The sequence below is a fragment of the Cercospora kikuchii genome, assembly GCF_019650295.1.
Source record: "Cercospora kikuchii DNA, contig_00005, whole genome shotgun sequence".
Taxonomy (NCBI): domain Eukaryota; kingdom Fungi; phylum Ascomycota; class Dothideomycetes; order Mycosphaerellales; family Mycosphaerellaceae; genus Cercospora; species Cercospora kikuchii.
In genome coordinates this window covers 1599085-1623098 of record NW_025408586.1, presented here as the reverse complement: position 1 = coordinate 1623098, position 24014 = coordinate 1599085, and the positions used below count along the sequence as shown (strand labels likewise).

Here is a 24014-nt window from a genome sequence, read left to right as displayed (position 1 = left end):
CATGGCAGTCGCTTCGTCCCATGGCTTCGTCTTGGTCAGGTCGGTGGAAAAACACGGCCCATGATTAAATTCCAAAGTCGAGTTTGGTCCTGGTGTGGCGAGGAGTATCTTAAGTTGTCGTTCCTTGAGCAAGAGAATGCAGCATATTAAGTCGCTATGACGACTAAGTCGGCAAATGTGTACATACTCCCGTATTGGACCTGGGATTGTGTGAGTTGAGGATGTCAAGGAAAGAGAAGGAGGTCCACATGCAACATGGACTGGATGCTTGGCGCACCGCCACCAACCGGTCCCAGCTCCGCCCGTGCCGCTGCCCCGCCAAACCACGCCTTCTGCAGCTAATGCACAAGGACAATCAGTCACATCGCGTGCCGAAGTTCTGCTGAAAGCTTCGAAAGTACAATACCAAGTATACCACTCCTCACACCATGTCAGATTCGCAAGAAACTCCTCACGGGCCCGACTCCCACCCCCACGTCCTCGCAGACGCGACGAACGCGAGTACGTCATCTGGCAACAACGAGGCTGCAGACACAAACGGCACTTCGTCCAAATCAAGCACGCCGAAGAGCAAGTCGGGCTGGGATGGCAAGTTACGAGTGGGAAAGCAGGCCACACTGGCAAACCCAAAAGCTTTAGAGGATTCGGACTACTCAGATGAGGATGCACCTCCAGTAGACCAGATCGATGCCGACGAAGACTTGCTCGCGGGCGAAAGCCCAGACGTGGAGGTATGTACGAACTCTCTAATGTGATCTCGAATTTCACTAATACCCAGGTTGCAGGAGATCGAGCTTCTGCACTCTAGAATCACCTCCATGGCAGCTCTACACCTCGAACGTTTCCAGCGACTCAAACGACTATGCCTACGACAGAACCAGATTCAGAAAATCGAGCTGCCTGATACATGCAAGAATTTGGAAGAGCTGGAATTATACGACAATTTGATCAAGCACATCGATGGCCTAGAAGAATACACGGCGCTCACGACACTCGATCTGTCATACAACAAGCTGAAGCACATAAAGCGAATTTCGACGTTGACCAATCTCGATCACCTTTACTTCGTGCAAAACCGAATATCGAAGATCGAAGGGCTAGAAACGCTCACGAGACTCACATACCTTGAGTTGGGAGCAAATCGAATCAAAGAGATTGAAGGACTGGAGACGTTGACAAACCTCACAAGTCTGTGGCTCGGGCAGAACAGGATAACGGAGCTCAAAGGACTCAGCACGCTGACAAATCTGCGTTCGTTGAGTATTCAAGCGAATCGTCTCACATCGCTCAACGGAATCGAAACAATACCACAGATCACAGAGTTGTATGTATCGGACAACAAGATCGAGTCTCTCGAGCCGGTGCGAGCGTGCACAAAATTGGAAATACTCGATTTCCAAACGAATCCTATCACGTCGCTCAAAGGACTAGAAGACCTGAAGGATCTGGAGAATGTATGGGCGAGCAATTGCCAGATCGAAAGCTTCCAGGAAGTGGAAAGAGTACTGAAAGATAAGGAGAAACTCGAAGAGGTGTACCTTGAGGGCAACCCGTTGCAAAGAGCCAATCCGGTGTTGTATAGGAATAAAGTGCGATTGGCTTTGCCGCAGATTTCCAAGATCGATGCCAGTAAGTTCGACGGCTAATACCACCAGAGGTCTTTGTGTGCTGACCACCTACCTTCACAGGCTACGTGAAAGCAACCTGAGCGAGGAAGTTTGGGCCTTGATGTGCTCACGATGCTAGCCGCAGATGCACAGGCTGCGGAGGACCTGCAGATTCAGCATGGCCCAGGAGGGCGTTTATTCGATTCGGCGACACTTACAGCACAAGTGAAGTTGTATCTCAATGACAATAAATAAGCGATGCTTGCTCGCAAATACACAGAGCAGAAAAAGTGTCCATATAGTTCTAATCGGAGATGGGAAGTAATTCCGGCTTCTGTCGCTCCGTCACACGACGGCCGTCTAGTGTTTCCATGCTATCATTTCACTTTGCATTCATGCTGCCCTCCATCTGAGCTTTCCTTGCTCCAGACCAGGCCTCTCCCTCGCCTCTCTCATCCATTACGTGACTCTCTACGCTCCGTCACCCCAAAGTCCCACCACACCCATCGTGAACCCCGTCCCAGCAATCAAAGTCCTCACGAATTCCAGGTACTGCTGATCCCTCGCGCTCTTCTCAATCTCCTCTCCATTCACCTCTCCCACTTCATCCTTGATAACTCTCGACTTCAATCCCTTGTCCATCGCCAAATTCAACACTCCGCTCGCTGTGGCTACGATCGCAGTCCAGATGAGATACGGGTGCTTAATCCTCGGAGGAGAAAGCGCGAAAGCTGTGATCAGCGAGATCGTGGAAATGGTCGAGAGAGCTCGGATATGAAGTGTTGAGAGTCGTGTCGTTTGGTTGAGTGTGTAAGCGGCGGGTTTCGCGGAGGGAAGAGTCAGAAGACTGGGTAGTGATTGTGTGGAGAGGGTGTAGGAGACGCCCTGGAGATGAGTGTGTTAGCTGGGCGGTTGCGGTTGGGTTGGTGGCGGGACGGGTACCGTGAGGAGGCCTAAGCTGATTGTGCCTACGAATTTGCAGAGCGCGACGGCGGACGGCATGGTTGCGAGTGATTTGCGTCAGTCGCGGTTGTGAAGTTTGATGCGCGGTGGTGGTGGTCGCGTGGATGTGAATGAACAGGTCGTGTTGACGTCGTCTCCGCCATGGAGCTTCTGATGCAATGTGGCGGCCCGAAGTGGCTACAGTATCTCCTCATTATCGTAAGCAAGCTACGAAGAGCGTCTATTGGTGCAATGGACATGCTTGGAACTTCACTTATGCTCGATTTTGACATGAGTTATGGAGGGAGCAATGATTCGCAACTACAGGTTGTGCCGTCCTGTGAGAAGAGGCCGTCCCCTAACAACGGTCTTCTTCTATGACAGTTCAATGGAATTTTGGTTAGCATTGCTTGGAATTTGATTGAACTTATAGTGTCCCCTCAGCCACCCAATAGATGTTTCGCCAGCTGCTTTGCGATCATTGCGTGGGATAAAAACAGCATTGATCGTGAAGCAGCGTATACATTTGACGTCCCAGAGAGCTCTCATCCCAAGACAGCCAATATCACAATTACAACTGTCCTAGTTGTCTTGACATGTCAAGTTCGACGCGGATCGAGATAGCTACTTTTAGGCCTCCGTAGTGTATAGGGCACAGAGTTCGGCTACGACCACTTACAGTAAGTACCTGTCGGCATCATCGACCCTCGGCGGTCCAGGTGAATACTAATCCTAGACCTCTGCCTTTATTACAAGCACATGCAAGCATAAGTACTTGTAGGCCAGCATCAAGTCAGATCGTGAGCCAATAATCTCATTGTCCTTACTGCGCTCAATCCCGCTCCTTCACAATACGGCCGTATAAACAGCTTCCCTCGGCAGTCGCTCTTACCATATAGTACCACTCCAAACCTCTCGAGACACAACTATCCTATCCTCCATTCCTCTACTACATACCTCAACCCCATCGACCTTCACCATGCCCGTTCCCCGCGAAGAATACATCTCCGACGTCTGGCGCGACGGAATCTTCAAAGACAAAGTCCTCTTCTGCACCGGCGGAGCCGGCAGCATCTGCTCGATCCAAGTCCGCGCCTTCGTGGCCCTAGGCGGAAACGCCTACATCATCGGCCGCAATGTCGAAAAAACCGAATCCATGGCCAAAGACCTCGAATCCGCTCGTCCAGGCTCCCGCGTCATCGGCCAAGGCAACGTCGACGTCCGCAACGCCGTCGCATTAAAAGAAGCAGCTGACCGCTGCGCAAAAGAGCTCGGTGGGATAGACTTCGCAATCGCAGGAGCGGCAGGGAACTTTTTGGCTCCGATGAGTCAATTGAGTCCGAATGCTTTCAGGACGGTTATGGAGATTGATACGTTGGGGTCGTATCATACTGCGAAAGCTGTGCTGCCGTATTTGGTGGAGTCGGCGAGGAAGTATCCTAACACCGGAAAAGCGACGGGCAAAGTTGGAGGGACGGGAGGGAGGATGGTGTTTATTTCTGCGACGTTCCATTTCAAGGGGTTTCCGTTGCAGGCGCATGCTATGGCGGCGAAGGCGGCTGTGGATCAGATTTCACACAGCGTTTCGATTGAGTATGGGCCTTATGGGATCACGAGCAATGTGATTACACCGGGTCCGATTCGAGGTACGGAGGGGATGACGAGACTTTCGAGATCGGATCCGGAGAGTGCGAAGAAGAGTGCGAAGAGCATTCCTGTGGGGAGATGGGGAGAAGTGAAGGAGATTGCGGATGCTACGGTATATTTGTTCTCTGAGGCAGGAAGCTACGTCAATGGCAATATTTTGGTCGTTGATGGTGGACAGTGGAGAGTGAGCGGTGCAACAGAGGGAAAGGGATTCGAGTATCCCGACTTTCTACTTAGTGGAGCACCGGTGGAGGGAGTGAAGTCGGGCAGGAAGTCAAAGATGTGATGTACTGCTACGCATGCGGCTAATGATTTATTCATGTATGAAAGTTAGCGATATATACGCCCAGCGGCGTGGCTCTCATATTTTCGGAGACCTTGCCTCCACCCTCTCAATGATCCAATATCCCTCAACTGTCATACTCCAGTAACGGATAATCATGTTGCTTCTGGAACGCTCTCAATAGATCCTTCGCAGGAAAAGCTTCCGCAGTGTCCAACTCATGTCTGATAACTTGCGTACATAGCTCTTGCGTGTCAATCTCCAGATTGTGCCCTTGCCACGTACTCGTCTGCCGCAGTGTCAAGATCAGTCGATCGAGCATCATGATGCTCACGAGACACAACCCGAGAACATCGCATCCTTTGCTGATTTGCTGCCGCGTCATGAAGCGATGTTCGTTCCGGAAAACGACATTCTTGAAATGTGCTCGGAGCTCATGAGCTTGAGCGAGCAGATTGAACCTCACTTCCCAGCCGAGTGAGATCTGAGAGGCGGATTTCCAGTCTGCGAAGAGGATGCGAAGGGAGCGAAAGCAGGAAAGAGTTTCCCCCGTGGACTGGGGATTGAGAGATTGCTTGTTTGTAAGGATTTGCAGTAGAGCTTTCCATTGCTTGCTTTCGAAGAAGCTATCATCGTCGTTGAGAAGAGCTTCGACGAACATCGGTGCTGCTTGTTCGGAGGTCAGGATGCCGTGTTGTCGCGTGGCATGCAGCTTCGACATTGCGGCAACTCCGGCGATATGGCTAGGCCATGCTGAAGAAGTAGGAGAGTCAAGCATCTCGTACACCGCTAACAATTGAGAGGCGGCGAGGATGTCAACCCTCTCGTGGGTAGCAGAATCTTGCACTGCGGCCCGAAGGAGATGCAGCGCGTCCGTATAGCAGATCAAGATACGCTGCTCGCTGGGTGCTCCCGAAACCACTTGCTGAACCTTCGAAACTACGCATGCGATAGCTCCATCGAGGTACGGACTGCGGCCCAGGGATGCCATCGTGGCCGGTACGGAACACCATTGCCGACACCGAAGCGCATCTAGTGCTCGCTCCGGCTCAGATTCTAGAAGTTGAGCAGCCTTTCGGCGAATGTGAAATGCTGCTACTTTCAGTACGTTGTCCAAATCGACATTCGGTGGCAAAGGCGTGCATCCATTCGAAAAATGCGTAGCTAGGATTCGCAGCGGGGGCAGTAGAGATCCGAGGTGTTCTTGTTGGCGAAAAGAGATCAATCTTGTGCTATCAGAGGCTCGGCTCAAGATAACATCGCCATCTGGCGCAATCTTCCGTCGCTTCACTTGGGAAGCTTTCTGAGAAGAACTTTCGGTGCTCCTCGCAGAACCGCTGTCTTCTTTCGATCCAGATTTATACTTCTTGTCCACTGCGAAAGTAGTAAAAGATCCATAATGAGCTGCTGCAGGATTCGATCGCTTTGCGCTTGCCGCTCGAGAATGAGCTCTTGCGTTCCGGCCGCTGGGTGCTGCCCCGGTTGAAGTCGTCAGAAAAAGCAAGGGATTAGCATCATTGCTAGCGGCCATCACCAGCTCGGTGATCCAGAATGGAGCACAGTGGAAGGTGCAACATGACAGTATTGCAGAGCCGCGACTTGGTTGCTGTGGGAGTGTGTTGAGCTGACGAGAAGCGTGAGCTGTTTCTGAATCTCATTCATGCTTGCGGCAGCTTGGTCTGCTGAACCGTGCACGGGAGCCAAGACAAACATGAACTAGTCCCAGGCACAGCTGCGACCAATGAAGGACGACGATTCCATGCCAAAATCACGATCAATCACAGCAAAGGAAAACGGCGTGTAGAATGCGCAAAATGTACCAAATGCAATTTCTCGTTGCTCATAATTCATACAAGGATAATTATATGGTGGTGTCGTAAGTTCGTCAAGTCTGCCGAGCCGTCTATCCCAGCGCCCCTGATTGGTATCATGTCCTTCCGTTTATCAATCTGTCCAAACGCCGTCGTAAGCTGCAGCTGCAGTGTATTCATGAGCAGCCAAACATGTCCTGCCTAAGCCTTGCGCCTGTATGTTAGTAGTACTCCACTCATATTCAGATACTTACTCAACGCCTCCTCTTTTCAACTCAAACAATGACTCCATCAACCAAAGCAGCCACAAAAGCCGTATACCAACTCTTACTCGCGCCGCCGTCCAAATAGCTCGCATCAAAATCCTCGGACGTAAAGAAGCCGTACGCCTCTCTCGCCGTCGTGGTATTGCACATGGCATAATTCGCCATAAGAATCCCTCGCCATCCGCCCGAAACTGCGCCGATAACATTCGGATCCCGAAAATATGCGTCCCACTCTTCACACACAAACTTCGAGTCTCGGATATACGTGCTGAAAGGCAGCAGAGGAAGCATATGAATGCCTTGAATGTATTCCGGATTCGCCCCAAAGTATGTTGTATGATCGATTTTGTTCTCGAAGAGGATTCCTGCAGCTTTGTTTCCGATGAATTTGGGCGGTTGGACGTCGTTGTCGGAGGAGTAGAGGTAGTAGTCTGCGAAGCTGCGCTTCTGGATTGCGAGCATGAGATTACCGCGAGCTTCCATGTACTGGTCACCAGTCACGGAGCCCCACATTTTGATCGCATAACTGGCCATGGTGTCCTCGGAGGAACTTTCTTGATTTTTGCCATCGCTGGAGTCTAGGAGGCCTGCGGCCCAGGAGTGTCCGTGGTACCAGTCGAAAGCCCTCGAGAAGGGAAAGTAAGGATCGTCGAGGTCTGAGCCAGCGTAGTCCCTAACGAGCATGTTGACCCAGTCTGTGTTCGTTGAGTTGGCCAGCCATTCCGGGTCGAGATATCCAATGACTGCAGCAGCGTAGACGAAGTAACCATAGTGGAAATGGTGGTCGTTGTAGTATGGGTTGCCAAAGTCTTCCAGAGGATTGTTAGTCTCGTAAGAAGCAACACTGACCACGCCGCCCCAGCTATCATCGTAGACCCAAGGCCACCTTTGCCTGTTCTCGAGATGATGGCCAAAGGCTTGTTTCAGAGGCTGAAGCCCAGAGAGTGCTAATGTATCATTTCCAACAACGTCATGCAGAGCATAGCAAATGGCAGCGAACTTTGCAAGCGCTTTGCCATCGTAATATGCACTGCTTACGTTGGTCTGACCAAGAATGTCCTCACGAATGTCATCTGCACCAAGCCTCTCCACTGCCTCCAACACTGGGTCAGAATATTTGTCAACATTCCCTACTTTTGGTGTCCAGGGTGAGAATCCCATTTCGATGGGCAAGTCCTTCTCTGTCATTGTCCATGAATCGCCTTTAACAGCAGTGGCCATGCCTTTCGTTGTTGTTCTCAGTTGCAAGTTCGTGAGTCCATTCTGGTCGGGATAACTCATTGACTCGGTGTGGTGAGGCAGGGCGAACATGAGGAGATCTTGATCTTGAGTCCCATTCTTCGTCCATGACAAAGTGTAGCTTCCAGTCTTTCCGTCGACGGTCCCAGTTATGTTGACTCCGATAGGATATGTGCCAGCAGATTGATCATAAATAAGTTCGGGGTCTGTCTCCGGACTCGCAATGTCTCGCACGTTCAGCGTTGCAGCGCCATCTGCTCGCGGCACTTTTGCGACTTGGATGACGCCGTTAAATAGAGATGGCCCGTTGATGGAGCTTCCTCTTCCGTCCAGATCAAAGCGATTGACCTCATATGATGGGTCGAGGGGCGTGATGTAGATGAGCCACTTGTGATTGTTGTGCAAGTAGGCCACATACTTGTGCGTAAGATTGTTCGGCAGCGCTCCGGCGAAGGTGAGGTTCTTGAAGCCGACGCTTGACTGGATCAGAGGCTTGCCCCAGTGATATTCTGCAGTGATGTAGGCCGAGCCCTGTAGCAGAGGAAGTGTCATGACAGGCGTCATCCACTCTGGTGGAAATAGATTGGCCTTGACCGATCCCCATTCAAGCGTGTCGGTAGTAAGACCCGGAGTCATATTTGCACTGTTGACCACAAGCTCGCTAGCTGAGAGGATGATATACTCTACGCCCACTGGGGCTCCGAAGAATGCCCACTGCCCAGCATCCTTTCCTGGTTGGCCATCAGCTCTCGCCCACTGCTCTGGCTCGGTATGGGAGACCACAAAGCCCCAACTCTGCAGCTGGCCCTCGCCCTTTGCCCACTGAACAGAGTAGGGGAAAGTGAAAACAGGCGACTTTTGTTCGTTCAAGAACAGGGCAGAGTAGAACTTGTTTGTCTGCAGTCTGCGACTTTGCGGCTGAATGCCAATCCTTGGACAAGGATGATCTTTAGGTGCGTCGGGGACAAGAGGAGCACCAGTACCGATAGGTCGAAAAATGTCACTGGCAGACAATGTTCCCACGACTGATGTCGACGATGGACTAGGTAATGTAGACGGATTGACAATCGAGATATCACTCGACCCGATCGACGTAGGAAACGGTGGAGTAGAGGGCTGTAAAGATGTCTGAAGGACGCTGTTGATGCTGCCCGATGTGCTTGTGGGACCCGGTAGCGTAGCACTCTGGACGGCAGATGTGGTGAGTCTTGTCAGAGAGACGTCCGAGACACTGGTTGAGAAGGAGCCCGTTGCCTCGTGGGATATCTGAGTGCTGGATACAAATGTGGTCGAGTTCGTGGTAGCATCACGCGCCACAATACTGGAGCTGCTTGTCGGAATGCTAGGTTGCTTTGTAGTGGTAACAAAGTGAGTCGGTGGAAAAGCATGCCCAGGTCCCGGTGCTTGAATTCTGCCCCGGCATCAGCTTCGTGAAATTTCGATGTGGACCGAAATCGAGCGCACTCACTGTCCATCGCCTATCTGATAGATGATTGCGCCACCTGGTTTCGGATGTCCTTGGAAGCGAAAATCGTGCGAGGCCTTGGGACGGGTTCTGTCTTCAGAACAGGTACTGGTGATGGTGACCACATCAGGAATATCGCGTGCCAGTGGTGGCGAACCTTAGGCAGGCTTTAGTATGCCACAAATACCAGACATCTTCGTACACTCACCTGTATGATGCGGTGCTGCTGAGCAGAGTAAAGCCTGGTGCAAAGTGATCAGCGAAAGAAATAGAGGCGCTCGACCGTGCGAACGGTGTCCTCCCATGACGGAGGAATAATCTGCGTTGTCAGTGTGTGCAAATTTGCCTGGGAGAAATTCGAGGAGCAGAATTGTGAGCTTATTTCAATACTTTGGATTCTCAGTGCGATGCTCATACAATGGCCCGAAAGCCTCGTTGCACTGCGCACATGCAAAGCTGTTTCTTTGATACCTGCGTTCGACGAGGACAAGTGCTGGTGTGGATGTCGGTTTGGAGACAGTCTCAGACGTATGTGTAGAAAGTGGAGGTGATCAGTAGTGATCGGAGGGTGAGCGTGATATCGTCGAATAGGGCAAAGGTGTTCTTTAGCACAGAGTCTCCACAGGCAGCACGAGGTCTTCTTCAGGGCACCGGCGGCGCTTGACTGTGCCCAAGGACTTGGCCGAGGGTGGAATGTTCTGTCTCGAAGACGACGAGTGTAACAATGGCATAGTTACCAAGCTCTCGGCGGGCAAGGCTGTCGTCGTCTGACATGTGCAACCCGTGGGCCCTGGAGCCGATGGATAGCAAGTTCCCCCAGGTAACGGGAAGTTGAGGCGACGTTGGAATGTAGCATGTCCTAAAGGGTGTCGACCCGTTGGAACGGAGCCATCGATTCGCTGGTGTCACAGGACCTGAAGGTACTACGGCTCTAAGGTCGGGTGTTCACTTCTATCATGCCGGCATCGTTACAAGTCTGCGATCGAGCGCGCAGGCATGGGGAGCACACGAGAGGGTGTTGTTCAGCGGGCTGATATGCTGCCAGTCAAGTCCTCGGATCAGCGTGCCGATAGTCACTGTGCCAGTATTCTTGATGACAGATACATTGCCCGTTGCATCGTTGGCGGTGTTGGAATGGCAAGCCGCCTATGCTCTGCGTAGACATCCACATTCGGTGTGTTGGGCTGAGGTTCTGCTTCGGCCGGTGTCCCGGTCATGCGCAAAGCCGCAGATGACGAACTGATTCGTTCGTGAGTCGCAGCAGTCCAGTTCATGCTATGCGTAGGAAGTCTGAAATGCCTACGTTTGTCAGTGCGCAGTCTTCGCCAGCAGGTGCATGCACATGGCATGACATGGAAAATCTGGATCAGGCTGTTTTCTGCAACGTTGGGCGCGATGAAGGGAACAGCCGGTAGACGGTGTTCGTTTCTAGGTCGACAACGACAAGGACACGACGTTGCCGCGTGGCTTGTCCGATTTGGCGCAGGGCGGAAAGGAGCGCGGCGTGCCATGTCAAAGGATGATGGCGTTCAGGTGCGGTGCGTCGTGTCGTGGGCAGCTTTGGTGGTGGTGGTACACGGGCTGAGCATCTGCATTGTTCAGCGCGTCACACGGCCGCATGTGTCTCAGCGGCCGTCGATGCGGGTGTGACAGATGACTCGCAGGCCGCACGAGAGGAGGCAGTGGATGCCATGCACGCCCCAGGCAACGCAGGCTGAAGAGAGACGCGCTCGACGCGTTGCTGATATGTTGCAAGCAAGCACGTCGGAGCACCGATGGGGACGGGGACGGGGACGGGGGCAGAAGTGGCTTGGGAGCTGTTCCGTTGCAGAACGCGTCTACGCGTGGACACGACGCGTATCCTTACCGTGCGGAAGAACAGGTCGACACCAACAAAGCGAAGAGCAGGCACCAGATACTCGGCGAAAACAGCGAAAAGACAGGACAAAGGCAGATGTGCTGGGATTGTCGTGGGAGAGAGTTCAATGCAGGATGCCTGGTCGAAAAGCGGAGATGCGGGCCCTTTACCGCCTGTCGCGAAAGAAACACGTCGTCATGCTCCCACTTTCCCTTCTGCTTCTGCTCCCGCCTGTGCCTTCCACCACCCCGCGTCGCCACTGCACCTTTGGATACTCGCGTGCTGTGGAAAGCCGCAGGCACGACAACAGCTCCCCAGCAGGAGCCGCGATGAGGACGGCGAGCTTTGGAAAGTCTTGATCTGCTGCCTTGTCGCGTTGCACTGCGTCTCCGTTGCCTTCCCGCTGCTCTTTTGCGATCCATCACATTCCACGCTCATCATCCTTTCGCAACACTGATACCAGCATCTTTCCGACCTTCACTTGTGGCGAGCAAGTAAAAACAGCAGAATTCAATTCGCATCTGCTGACCGCTCACTGTAAAATGACATTCAAGTGACTTCAAGCGGCATGCCTAATTGCTGACACTTTCTAGTCGCCACAAATACACAAGCATCATTCTACCCAACAACATCAGCACGATCTTTACCAGATCTCATACCATCGCTGTCGATGGTGTAACTCAAGTCCATCCCACAGAGAGCAATCTATCCTGTTTGCTTCTCACCGAGTTTGTGAGACAAGATCTCACTGAGCCATTCATTCGGACACATAAGGTGAGTCTCGCCAAACCTGGCCTGCGTCTCTCAGTCACATCTGACTTCCATTGAACAGCTCCTTACATCGGCATTCGATACGTAAGGCGCCATGTCCGGCAATCAACCACAACGCGGTGGTCGCGGCGGAGGCCGTGGCGATCGAGGCGGCGGCGGCGGCCAGCGTGGTGGTGACAGAGGAGGGAGAGGGGGAGGTCAAGGCCGTGGCGACTTCCAAGGTGGCCAAGGCCGCGGCGGCTTTCAAAGTGACCGCGGTCGTGGCGATTTCAGAGGAGGCCGTGGTGGACCTCCTGGCAGAGGCCAATCCTCGCAGATGGCCTTCAGAGGTGGTCGTGGGGGCGGTGGCGGAGGTGGGCCACGAGAATTCCCAGGCATCTATCTGTGAGTCTCGCGAAGGCAGAGTGTGGGATCTGTAGTGCTGACATGGATACAGCGAGTCTGCGCCTGTCGCAGCTCCCGATGCAAGCATCACAGCCGCCGAGGACGCGCTCGCACTCCAAACCAAGGGAAAAATCATCGATGGCTTTCCTGGCCGCCCAGGATTCGGTACCAAAGGCAAGCCCATTGTACTTCGGACCAACTATTTTAAAATCACCACAGCATACGAAGCCAAACAGCCCGAGGTTCCGCTGTACCGCTACGCGGTTAATATCCGCGAGACGAGTGTCAGCAAGCCCAAGCTTCGACGTCTTTTCAACGAGATATTCAAGCATCACGCCTTCTCCCAAGTGAAGTGGGCCACCGACTATGCTACTATCCTGGTCACAACTGATAAGCTTGATCTTGACAAAATGCACAAGGGCGAAGAGATGAAGGTGACTCTACCATCAGAAGACGGCGCGAGCCCGCAGGCAACTCAGGGTGAGCAAGTCCCTGACTTCGTCAGAAGAGCCCGGGACCGCAACACGTTTCACTTCAAGATTCGTTACGTGGACTCGTTCAGCCTGCGACAAATGATCGACTTCCTCCAAAGCACTTCTTCCGGTGCTTTGTACGCAGGTCGTGTTGATCTAATCCAGCTTCTGAACATCATTGTCGCCAAGACACCGAACGAGATGGCCAATGTCCGCAGTGTAGGGAGCAACAATTTTTACCCCTACAACGGACATCCCGGGGTAGAATACAAAGACCTCGATGAAACCCTCGAGGCTCTGCGAGGCTACTTCTCCTCGGTTCGGCCTACTATCTCGCGGCTTTTGGTCAACATCAACGTCACGAGCGGGGCCTTCTTCAAGGCGCAGCATCTCCTCAATGTGATTGTTCCCCAAAGCAACCTTGAACAGCTCGAAGCTTTCGTGCGCATGCTCAAAGTAGAGGCGCGATACGTCAAAGATGGGCAACAACAGCCGTTCATGAAGAAGACGAAGACGATTGTAGGATTCGCCAAATCTATCAACAGTATCCGTGTCAAGCGATTCGGCAATGCCAACGAGGTGAAATTCAGCTATGTCGATCGATCGATACCGAATGCACAAGCTCGCGAAGTCACAGTGGCACAATACTTCAAGCAGCAGCATGGAATCACGCTCAGGAACCCCAATGTCCCTGTTCTGAACGTCGGTACGAGGGCCGACCCTCAGTATCTCCCTGTGGAATTGTGCTGGATTACCCCTGGTCAAGCCTATCGCCGACTGTTGAGCGGAAACCAAACGTCTGAAATGCTGCGATTTGCGGCGCGTGCCCCGAACCTGAATGCCATGTCCATTGCAGGCGTGGCGGGCAATCCTGGAAATGGCCTGCGTTTGTTACGCTTGGCCAATCCCAGTGGCGACCCACAATCCGACTCTGTGCAACCATTCGGCTTCAGAGTAGGCACCGAGATGATCACCGTGCCAGGCAGGATCCTCCCTTCTCCAACCGTGAAGTATGGCAGCAGCAATGCCTCCACTTCGAACGGAGCGTGGAACCTTAGGGGTGCCAGATTCGATAAGCCGGGCAAATTCAACCGCTGGCAAGTGCTGGTCATCAATAGCCAAGGCAATCGAGGTCAAGCGATGAGGGGTCCACCTGACGAGACGATCAAGAAGCTCGCAGAGTCGCTGAAAGGCTACAACATTCAGATGGGAGAACGAGGCCCCACCTTCCAGATAACGTTGGCTCCATTGAACGTGATGAATCGCCCTGCCAATGACAAGATGCTGAAGAGTGCCTTTGAAAAGGCAGAAGCAAACAGAGTTGACATGCTCTTTATAGTCCTACCCGAAGCGGATCGCTGGCTCTACGCGCGTATCAAACTTTTTGGAGACGTTGAGCACGGTATCGGAACCATCTGCTCCGTCGGCTCCAAACTGGAAAATGACAAGGGGCAGCAAATGTACTTTGGAAATCTTGCCCTCAAATTCAACCTCAAGGGCGGCGGTGTATCTCACAGCGTCCTGAACACTGTTAGCGCTCCGATCGATAACAATACCATGCTAGTGGGTATCGACGTTACGCATCCAGCCCCTGGTAGTGTTGATGGCGCACCGAGCATTGCCTGTGTCGTGGCAAGTGTGGACTCCAGGATGTTCCAGTGGCCGGGAAGCATCCGGGCGCAGACTGGTAGAAAGGAGATGGTCGGAGGCGTGGACGACAAGACGAACAAGGATCATCTAGAGGAGATGTTCAACGAGCGCTTGAACCTATGGGTCAAGAGAAACCAGAAACTGCCCACCCAAATTGTTGTGTACCGCGATGGTGTCTCGGAGGGCCAGTACCACCAAGTCCTGGATATCGAGCTGCCCTCATTCGAGAAGGTGTTTGAGAAACGCTACGGAGACAAGAAGAAGTGGCCCAAGATCGCCATCATAATCGTCGGCAAGCGACATCACACCAGGTTTTATCCCACCCGCAAAGAAGATGCGGACCAGCGCTCCTGGAATCCGCAGCCTGGCACAGTCGTTGATCGCGGAATCGTTGGCAAAATCGTTCGCGAGTTCTACTTGCAGGCTCATCAAGGTCTGCAGGGCACCGCACGCCCGGCGCACTACGTCGTGATCAAAGATGACATCTCCTTCAGCGCCGATGCTTTGGAACAGTTCACGCATCACTTGTGTTACCTGTTCAACAGGGCCACCAAGGCGGTCTCCATCTGCCCTCCCGCCTACTACGCTGATCTGCTTTGCGAGCGCGGCCGCTCGTACCTCTTCAGCAAGCTGGCAGAGAATAATGCCAGCGACGTTTCCGTCAGCGATGGTGGCGACGATGAGTGGACTGGAGGCGTTCACCCAAGACTGCAAGAGACTACTTGGTACGTCTAAGCGTGCAGTTCCCGCCAATACGCCGACAACGCGACACGGCAACGCACCATGCGGTGCTCGTCCCAATACGACTTCTCGCGATCACATGTGGTCTTTGTTGGTCACCACACTCCTTTGAGATTCTCCTTTGTTATTTGAGTTTGGGAATGGAAATGATGTCTTGACATCAATCAATGATTGGAAGCAACAAGGGCGTGGATGCAGTAGTTGTATATCGTTCAGATAGCTGCAAATGTAACCACAATTGCTCTTGAAACTGATTTGAGAGGGTCCAGTGGTGGACACATCAAGCTTGCCTAATGATGAGTCCTAGGTTCAGCTTGTGAGTGTCTCAGTCCGTTGGCCAGATGAGACTCGGTCATTGGGCACTGTTCTGAAACGACCGATCTGGATGGCACGAGGGGGAAGCAAGCATCCGGCTGCACATTCCGTTACTACATCGGAGTGAACTGCTGTTTCTCCTCCTTGTCCTGAAAATCCTCTGCCTCCAGAATTTTGACATCTACCGCTCGCTTCAGGTCAAGAGACTTCTCCAACCCACAGGCTGTCAAGATCGACCACCGCAACTCATCGATCCCAATCCTCTTCGTCTTATTCTTTTCATCCAAACTCTTCTCCGAGCTACAACACATTAAGTCCCCCATCCTTCCTCTCACACCCTCTTCTGCAGCAGCCTCATCCAGCTCTTCTCTCATTTCCATGCATCTGCTTCGCAGTTTCGTCAATCCATTATGCACCTTTAAGGGCCCCGGAAACTTCGAATCTGGATACAAAATCTTATCAACCTTCGACAGCACCACTTGATGCGCAATGCCCTGTTTCCTCAAATGCACCAACAACTGCACATCCGTCCTCTTCAACCCATGCTCGGCATCCACAAGCACATACGTCCTGCGTAATTGTTTCCGATTCTCCAAGTACTTCATAATTTCCCCTCCCCATTCTTCTCGACTCCCGGATCCGTAGCCTGGCATATCAACGACCAGCAAACCTCCTCGACCCCATCGTTTCCACGTTTCGGCTTTGGGGTTGAGTTCTTGGCCTGTGCTGTCTCGGGCGGGGGATTTGGGTCTGGGGTTTATGAGGCCTGAACCGCCGACGCCGAATGCGTTGATTGTCCGGGTTTTGCCTGGTTTTTTGGAGACGCGGGCGATGTCGCTGTGGGGACGGCCGAAGAGGGCGTTGAGGAGGGAGGATTTTCCGACGTTGGAGCGGCCGAGGAAGGCGACTTCGGGGAAAGGAGAGGGTGGGAGGGAGCGGAAGTGAGGGGAGCTATAGAGGATTTCGGGGTGGTGTTTTGTGAAGAAGGAGCGGGCGAGGATGAGGTCGCTTGGGGTGGGAGGGTTGGAGATTGTGTAGGAGTTCAACGTTTCGGGGGAGATTTTGAGGAGGGTTGGTGGGGTGGAGGTGTCCACTGCGGCTGGAGATGCTGTTGTTGAGACATGGCGAAGAATGACATGTCTGATCGAGGGGTGGTTCAGGATGCTGCGGCGTAGAGTCGATGGAAGGCGTAGAAAGTCCATTGACATTCAAGCTGCCCGAAGGTGGGACACTTCACGTCGCGAGGTTGAGTCCGTGCGCTTTCCCGAAGTCGCCGCACTTGCCTTTCATGCTGGCTCGCATGGCATCAGAGCTCTCCATCTATCCTGTACAGTGCCAGGCTCGGCGCGAATATACGCTTGATAACTCCAGGTGACCATCACGATGGAGACGACAGCCTGTGACGATGGAAAGGCGCGAGCATGCATTCGCGAAACCGCCTCCCGAATTGGCAACAACCAAGCGGGGTCACTTGGGAGCCGCAATGCATCCATAAATCCGCTGCGCTCCGTCCGCTTGCTTCTGAACATTGAGCAACATGGCACCGACGACTCTGACTGAGGTCTTTGGCCTGGGCAATAATGCCTACTTCTCCAATGGGAAGATCGACCGACTTGCCTTCCTACGTACCCAATACGACTTGCTGGAGAAGGCCTCAAAACATCCCAGCGCGAAATACCTCACATTCAATGAGCTGAACGCGTTGCGCGATCCCGACGGCAATTTTACGTATGTGGGCTATGAAGACGTTAAAGATCTCATTGGCGAACCTTTCGCGAAAGACGAAAAGGCGCAGATTCAGAGCTTTGACCCGGCCGAGCATCGTCCACGACTGATCTTTCTCGGACTGGACCTTGAAGCCGGATGTAAGACGCCCGCCGTCACGCTCGGCATGTATCACGGAGTTCCGTACTTCGCTCTTGATGTCTCATCTTCCTACTACGACAACTTCAAAGCCAAGCAGACTGAGCAAGGAAGAACTCATGTACCCACACGAGTCGACCTGAAGCTCAACCGTGACGATTCCTCGATCCTCAGTCATGCGCGATCTCTACTGGATTGGAACACCAGAAATCGCTTCTGCGGTGCTTGTGGTGGCAAGACCTTGTCGACGCACGGCGGATCCAAAATCGTCTGCCCTCCAGCCGATGCAGGTGTTTCTCGAAGGGCATGTCCTACCCGAACTGGTCTGCACAACCAAGCTTTCCCTCGCACAGATCCCACTGTTGTGATAGCTCCCATCTCAGCCGATGCGAAGCGCATCCTTCTGGGCCGTGGGAAGCGATGGCCAGAGAACTACTTCAGCTGTCTGTCTGGTTTTGTCGAGCCAGGAGAATCTCTGGAGGTCGCAACTAGACGGGAAGCGTTCGAGGAAACGGGGGTCAGGCTCGGCCATGTCCAGATACACTCTTCTCAGCCTTGGCCATATCCTTCCACGCTGTTGATCGGCGCTATGGGACAATGCATCGAGGGCGGTGAAGATATTACCTATCCGGAGAGCGAACTTGAAGAAGCCAAATGGTTTGAGCTGGATGAGATTGAACACGCGCTGAACAATGGCGCCAATGCCATGTGGGAACCGCCGATCAAAGGTTATGTTGGGCCAAGAGTGCCGCCTGCTCAGTTGATGGCACATCAAACATTGAGAGGCGTATTGAAGCTGTTCAAGAGACATTAGTTGATCCATGCGACCGCCTGCTTTACTCGTCCTTGCGATCGATCAGCGATCTCGTCCGGACGCGGTGAAAAGTGTTGTGCAGTCTCTACTTGTATTTGCAAGCTCTGAATCGAAGAGAGCTGCGACTATGTACCATGAACCACGAAGTCAGACATGCAGCAATGCTTTCTCGACACGCCCATGCATCTGCCCTTCGTCAAGGTAAGAATGATGTTTGTCTTCGTCGGACGAGTGTTGACCGCATCGCACGTCACATCCGAAAGCATCCCTGTACCATATCAACTCCACAGCCTCGAGGCTTGAACTTATACTGCTACCAGCTCTTGTTCCAATAAACACACCGCAGCTATCATCACACCATGTCGGCTCTTCTTAAACACGCCGCTCCGCGTCGAGCAGCCATAAACCTTGCGAAAAAGCGGTCGCCAAGTACGGTATCTCTCATTACATTGACAACACAAACAACCTACTAAAGAAGTGCTCGCTAGTTCCATTCTGCCGCACATACGCCAATGAACCCTCTCGAGGAGCCACAACACGTGTAGAGCCCAACGCCACCAACGTTCGCGATTCCCCATCGACTAGCGGCGAAGGCAGTCAGGTGAACTCCGCCCGTGGCTTAGAGAACATCGGTGCAGAAACGAAGCCCACAGCGGCGAACCCAGTGTCGAATCCTGAGGAAGGCGGCATGGGAATCCAAGAAGAATCTCAGCCTAGCCAGGAGAACATGAAAAGACCAAAAGAGGAACCAGACCACATCAAGAGACAGCATGTCGAGGCGGAGGGACAGAAGCCATTGGACCCAGCTGATGATGGCCACGGTGCCGTCAAGCGGGATCCCAACAAATGAAACAGGACAACATTTCCATCGACCGGAGCACAAGTAGTCTACCAATAGTTTTGGACGACTGTGATCTACTCTAAGCTGCAACTCCACCAGTACCCGTAGACTCCGTAATCCCACCATCAACAATCAAAGACTGCGCAGTAATATACTTCGCCGCCGAACTCGACAAAAACGCAACCGCATTCGCCACATCATGTCCATCACCCATCAATCCCATAGGAACATTATGCTGTGTGATCTTCCTCGCAACTTCCCGATCTTCCTCTTTCTCACTCATTTCTAAACTCTCCACCAGCGGCGTGTACATCAAGCCCGGAATGACACAATTCAATCTTATACCCTTGGAAGCGTACATGCAAGCTGTAGCTTTCGTGAATTGTACCACAGCTGCTTTGGAAGTGGCATAAGCGATCTGAGGTTTGCCGATATAACGTAAAGCAGTGATGGAGGCGTTATTGATTATCACGCCCGAGCCTTGTTTTTCCATAATCGGTAAGACGAGTCGACAGCAGCGGAAAACACTATTGAGATTGAGATCGATTTGTCTCTGCCAGGCTTCGTCGGACATCGTAGCTGGATCTCCTGGGGCTGTCATTCCGACATTATTGTACAAGATGTCGATTTTGCCATGTTTGGTAATCGCTGTTTGGACGAAAGCGGCGATGTCGTCCGGGTTTGTTACGTCGACTTTGAGGACGTCGCAAATTGTGTTGGAGTTGTCTTTGAGGAGTCTTGCTTTGGTGTATTCGGCTGCTGAGAGGTTGATATCGCAGCCTACGATTTTAACGCCGCTGTGGGCGAGGACTCGGGCGGCTGCTGCTCCGTTGCCCCAGGTTGGAGAGTTGGGGATGCCGACTTGGCCAATGCCTGTGATGAGGGCGACTTTGCCGGACAGGTCTGGGTAGATTGGGAAGTTGGAAGTCATTCTCGCCAAATAATTTTTGGGGCAGATATGTGAATTGATTCCGTACAGTAAGCTAGTAACACTCAAATGGCATGGAGCACTTACATTTACATATTTGAGTGACGTCTGACAGCCTCGCCACGAGGCACTCGAAGTGAAAGTGTCTCGAGCCGATGGAAAGTTGGCCGAAGTCTCCAACATTGGAGAGCAGACGGTGAGGGGTTTAGTGGGGGCCCGAGGGAGAGATGCAGTTCTGCTGCATGAGATGTCATGGTATGACTTTGGCGACACTGCGGTGCCTACTGATTGAGCAAATGTTTCCGAACGTGCTGGGACAGCAGTCACCGAAACAGAGCTGAGCTCGGGCAACTGGCTGCTCCAACTTCACCTGACTAGAGGAAGCCGCATTCAACATTGACGATCGGAAGAAAGAACACCAGATTTCTTTTTCCACTAAGTTCAACAGTGGTCATCTTCCTCTTTGCCCATATGACCGTCTTTCCGGATTACGCGCCAAGCAAGAACACGTTATTCCTTGATGCACAGGTTGAGTGGACTAGCCAGGCAGTTCACAGCTCGAAAGATGCAAACAACACAGCACAAGCTATCGCCTCCTTCTCTTTCCGAGCTGGCAGATGTGATCGCTCCAGCACTTAGCGCCAACTTCTCAGAAGCCAAAGTCAGCGTATCACCATGTCCAGATCTTCGCCAAGCTCCCTACTTCCTAGCCACAGAAGGTCTGTACGGCAACGAGAAAGTCGCAGACATTGGAGGCCAGCCGAATCTATTCCCTGAACCTCGTCTGGAATGCAAGTACGACATGCTGAAGATTGCTCAGGAGATGCAGATGGACTCGAAGCAAGGACAACTACTTGGTGCGGGAGCAGGACCTTTCCATCACGTTGGCGTCAATTCAGAATTAGCCCCCAATCTCAGCTGGCAGGACAACTTTGACAAGGTCAAGAACTTGACGTACTACACCAAGTTCGACGGTGCGGAAGGCAAGCATGCTGCTATCTGTGCGCCAAGTCCGTCTTGTGATTGCGCACTGATGATGAACTTGTACGGATCAAATGGAGCTCCTGGGGATGTGCTGAAAGTCACAGCTCGGTCCAGAAAAGGCGAACAAAAGAGTTTCACTGAGTGCATACGTCGCGCACTGGCTGAAAAGTATGGAGATGAGCGACCGATCAGCATTGGAGGCATGTTCCTGCTCAAGAAGGGCAAAGCACATTTTCACGTCATGCCTGGGTTTGAGGCAAAGAATGGCCCTCCTTTCCCGGATGCAAAGCAACTGAACGACTGGTTGACTTACCACGACTTCGAAGCCCCTATCGTCTGCCTGTCGGTCTTCCACTCAGCAGACCCTGGCAAAAAGCTCGGCCTGAGGATGGAGCATACACATTGCTTTACGACAGATGGGAGCAACCGTGGTGGTCACTATCATTACGATCTACCACCAGGTGAAGGTATTGAGGAGGTGGAATATGAAGCATACTTCAACACTGCCAAGACGCTTTATCGCATAGACAAGCCGGAGGTTACATTAGAGAGGGATTTACACGATTGACGTATAATTGGGACACCTGGGTCGAAGTTCGAATAATCACTCTAAGTATCATACAATAATCCCACGCCTCGATGGCTACCTCCAGAAGCATCGAAGCATCACAACTAGCAGAGAACCGGACGGTGAGCTGAGCCGCTCTGCCAGAATCAATCGTGCTCTACCTTCTAAAATTCTCCACCGAACGCCACAGCCGCGAAACAAGTCAGTCACTCAAGCCATATGCCTCCATGCTCAGGCCAAATGCAACCCCCTATCCTCTCCGCCCTCCCGCATCATCTTCTTCTGCTTCTTTCCCCAGAAGCGCTTGACCACCCAACCCCCAACCAGAATCACAATCGCCCCAAACCCCAACCAAGCCACCCTCTCATCAGGCTTGTAGTCGCCCACAAGGGGACCAAGTCCTCTTGGGACAAGCTGCACATTCGCTTGAAACCCATTAAAGAGCGCAACGCCTTGCGTATAAGCAGGAAAATAGGTGATTTGATTCACCTTCTTGTCGTTGTTGTTGACTCCAGGATCCGACGAACCGAGGAAGCGATCGTTCATGTTCACCAGGAGGTCCGGTGCGGAGTCGTCATGGTGAGATTCTTTGAATTCGAGGATGGCCTCGCGCTCACGGGTGGTGAGGCTTCTGTGCTGTGGGATGAAAGGCATTGTTGATGAACAGCTTTGACTTGGGTGTTGACTTCGAGAGGCTGCAAGTTACTGTCTGTGAATGTAGCACACCTGGGATAGGTGAGTGTAAGATATATACTACACAAAATGCCATCAAGACCCTTGTGGTCCCATATCTCTGGTACCAGCATGAGTTGCGCACCCACGGCTCAAAGTAAGCATAAACTTAAGGATGACCCACACTCATGGGGACAGGGACACGAGTAAGCAGCCAACGCGAACTTTGAGCTGAAAAGGTGTACAGTGATATTTCTTCAACGTACGAATTGGAGTAAGTAGAGAATAACAAGTGCGCCGCACCCTGGGTATCCGTGCCAAAAATGGTCCTGAACTGCCGCAAATTTCCAACCCTATGCCTTCGCAGTCCTCCATGCAACGCGTGAAAAGAAGAACAAGAGCGCCGCAAAAATACATCGAAACTGACTTGGTTTCATCTGATTCGTTTCCGCTGTCATCAAATCGTAATATGTCCATAGAATGTTGTTGAATGCATGTCGTTGGGTGTTGTACATCAGAAGTGGTGGTGGTGGTGAGGCCAAAGAAGTTTCAGCCCCACACCGAAGCAGTGGCGGCCACTTCTTCGTCCGCCTCGCGACATCCTTCGAACCATGGGCTGCGAAGGGCGTCGCTAATTGTGAATCGAATATCGATGTCTTTTTCCAGGCATCCTCGGACGAGGTCCATGACCTCTTCGCCACCGGCGGCGGCGTGTCGCAGTGCATCTTCGTCCCAGTCGGCGCGAAGAATCATCTCCACAGTTTTGCTAGGCATGGTGTGTCGGAAGGGCAGATGTCCAGTGCAAAGTGCGTATACGACGACGCCAAAGGCCCACACGTCGCCTGCGGTCTCATACAGCTTTCGATTTACCAGCAATCCTTTAGGTGACGCGTATTCGAGTGTGCCAATCACCGAAGAAGCCGTTGGCAAGGGCATGTCGTTCGAGAGTGATCGATGTGACGACACTCGCTGAGGTGTTCGCGATCCGTCGTCTGGAGCTTCACTGTGCAAGAAATCGGCAAGACCGAAATCGCAAAGGCGCAAGTTTCCGCCAAGTGTCTCCGAGTCAGGTCCGGCCATGTCGACGAGGCAATTTTCCAACTTCACGTCGCGATGGCAGACGCGAATATCTTCATGCAGGTAACGCAGGGCGCACGCGAGCTGGTATGCGTAACGTTTGGCGAGAGGAGGTGCCAAGCCTTTGCGACCATCGTTACGAGCAGCATGTTGGCGAGACTTTCTTACTAAGTCGAACAACGTCCCACCCACATTAAGATCCATGACACAAAACGTGGCATAGTCAGTCTCGTACACTGCATGCAGAGGTAAGACATGACGGTGGTTCAGATAGCGCCAAATGGAGACTTCATGCTCAATCTCTTGTTGCGCCTTTTCGTTTTCCATCTCGTTTGCGCCAGTGATGGATTTACGCACTATCTTGACCGCTTTCACGGTGCGATGGCCGTGATCATCGAGAGAGTGTACTTCCTTGACTACGCCAAATCCGCCACGGCTGATGGTCCGTCCGATGATGTACTCGTTATTGAGTCCAATCGCTTGACCTTCGTCGTCAGGTTTTGGCTCAGGTGGATTGTCTTCGGCATCGCCTCGACCCCAGTTTGCAAGGAAAGCATGCGCTGGACTGACCGAAGTATTGGCGGAGTTTGAACGCCGTGATGACCGCCGTGATGTCGGGACTCGGCGGGAACGCATAGAACGCATACTCGAATTCCTGCTCAGCGGATCGTAGTCCTCTGTCATGGGCGACATTACAGGCGACTCGAGCATAGCGTGATCCACAGTTCTGCCCTCGGGTATCGTTTGAGGTGATACTGTCAGTTTGGTAATGGAGTCGATGGATGAAAGCATTCGAGTCATGCTGTCTGGAGATG

The 24014-nt window shown here is 52.6% G+C and overlaps 13 protein-coding genes across 14 annotated transcripts; 6 read left to right on the top strand and 7 right to left on the bottom strand.

Annotated features, from left to right (window-relative positions):
• Nucleotides 1–428: 428 nt before the first annotated feature.
• On the top strand, nt 429–1708 carry CKM354_000842000 (uncharacterized protein; the record flags this gene model as incomplete). The annotated part of the gene is made up of 3 exons (XM_044803794.1): nt 429–731; nt 786–1629; nt 1689–1708. The coding sequence occupies 3 exons, from the start codon at nt 429–431 to the stop codon at nt 1706–1708; spliced, it is 1167 nt and encodes a 388-aa protein (XP_044659729.1).
• A 370-nt stretch (nt 1709–2078) lies between these two features.
• On the bottom strand, nt 2079–2609 carry CKM354_000841900 (uncharacterized protein; the record flags this gene model as incomplete). Its single annotated transcript, XM_044803793.1, has 2 exons — nt 2079–2492; nt 2550–2609. 2 exons carry the CDS (start codon nt 2607–2609, stop codon nt 2079–2081), a joined length of 474 nt encoding a protein of 157 aa, XP_044659728.1.
• Nucleotides 2610–3528: 919 nt separating this feature from the next.
• Nucleotides 3529–4482, top strand: CKM354_000841800 (uncharacterized protein; the record flags this gene model as incomplete). The annotated part of the gene is made up of 1 exon (XM_044803792.1): nt 3529–4482. The coding sequence occupies one exon, from the start codon at nt 3529–3531 to the stop codon at nt 4480–4482; it is 954 nt and encodes a 317-aa protein (XP_044659727.1).
• A 124-nt stretch (nt 4483–4606) lies between these two features.
• CKM354_000841700 (uncharacterized protein) lies at nt 4607–6010 on the bottom strand (the record flags this gene model as incomplete). Its single annotated transcript, XM_044803791.1, has 1 exon — nt 4607–6010. The coding sequence occupies one exon, from the start codon at nt 6008–6010 to the stop codon at nt 4607–4609; it is 1404 nt and encodes a 467-aa protein (XP_044659726.1).
• Nucleotides 6011–6565: 555 nt separating this feature from the next.
• CKM354_000841600 (uncharacterized protein) lies at nt 6566–9565 on the bottom strand (the record flags this gene model as incomplete). The annotated part of the gene is made up of 3 exons (XM_044803790.1): nt 6566–9206; nt 9264–9417; nt 9469–9565. The coding sequence occupies 3 exons, from the start codon at nt 9563–9565 to the stop codon at nt 6566–6568; spliced, it is 2892 nt and encodes a 963-aa protein (XP_044659725.1).
• Nucleotides 9566–11983: 2418 nt separating this feature from the next.
• On the top strand, nt 11984–15131 carry CKM354_000841500 (uncharacterized protein; the record flags this gene model as incomplete). Its single annotated transcript, XM_044803789.1, has 2 exons — nt 11984–12273; nt 12326–15131. The coding sequence occupies 2 exons, from the start codon at nt 11984–11986 to the stop codon at nt 15129–15131; spliced, it is 3096 nt and encodes a 1031-aa protein (XP_044659724.1).
• Nucleotides 15132–15565: 434 nt separating this feature from the next.
• CKM354_000841400 (uncharacterized protein) lies at nt 15566–16654 on the bottom strand (the record flags this gene model as incomplete). The annotated part of the gene is made up of 1 exon (XM_044803788.1): nt 15566–16654. One exon carries the CDS (start codon nt 16652–16654, stop codon nt 15566–15568), a length of 1089 nt encoding a protein of 362 aa, XP_044659723.1.
• Nucleotides 16655–16989: 335 nt separating this feature from the next.
• Nucleotides 16990–18129, top strand: CKM354_000841300 (uncharacterized protein; the record flags this gene model as incomplete). The annotated part of the gene is made up of 1 exon (XM_044803787.1): nt 16990–18129. The coding sequence occupies one exon, from the start codon at nt 16990–16992 to the stop codon at nt 18127–18129; it is 1140 nt and encodes a 379-aa protein (XP_044659722.1).
• Nucleotides 18130–18488: 359 nt separating this feature from the next.
• On the top strand, nt 18489–18979 carry CKM354_000841200 (uncharacterized protein; the record flags this gene model as incomplete). The annotated part of the gene is made up of 2 exons (XM_044803786.1): nt 18489–18558; nt 18618–18979. 2 exons carry the CDS (start codon nt 18489–18491, stop codon nt 18977–18979), a joined length of 432 nt encoding a protein of 143 aa, XP_044659721.1.
• A 70-nt stretch (nt 18980–19049) lies between these two features.
• Nucleotides 19050–19901, bottom strand: CKM354_000841100 (uncharacterized protein; the record flags this gene model as incomplete). Its single annotated transcript, XM_044803785.1, has 1 exon — nt 19050–19901. The coding sequence occupies one exon, from the start codon at nt 19899–19901 to the stop codon at nt 19050–19052; it is 852 nt and encodes a 283-aa protein (XP_044659720.1).
• Nucleotides 19902–20463: 562 nt separating this feature from the next.
• CKM354_000841000 (uncharacterized protein) lies at nt 20464–21450 on the top strand (the record flags this gene model as incomplete). 2 transcript variants are annotated; one of them, XM_044803783.1, is made up of 1 exon in its annotated part: nt 20464–21450. In XM_044803783.1, one exon carries the CDS (start codon nt 20464–20466, stop codon nt 21448–21450), a length of 987 nt encoding a protein of 328 aa, XP_044659718.1. The 2 variants fall into 2 exon arrangements, with proteins under 2 accessions (XP_044659718.1, XP_044659719.1); XM_044803784.1 differs by having other exon boundaries at nt 20701–21450.
• Nucleotides 21451–21681: 231 nt separating this feature from the next.
• CKM354_000840900 (uncharacterized protein) lies at nt 21682–22104 on the bottom strand (the record flags this gene model as incomplete). The annotated part of the gene is made up of 1 exon (XM_044803782.1): nt 21682–22104. One exon carries the CDS (start codon nt 22102–22104, stop codon nt 21682–21684), a length of 423 nt encoding a protein of 140 aa, XP_044659717.1.
• Nucleotides 22105–22671: 567 nt separating this feature from the next.
• Nucleotides 22672–24000, bottom strand: CKM354_000840800 (uncharacterized protein; the record flags this gene model as incomplete). Its single annotated transcript, XM_044803781.1, has 1 exon — nt 22672–24000. The coding sequence occupies one exon, from the start codon at nt 23998–24000 to the stop codon at nt 22672–22674; it is 1329 nt and encodes a 442-aa protein (XP_044659716.1).
• Between the last annotated feature and the right edge of the window lie 14 nt (nt 24001–24014).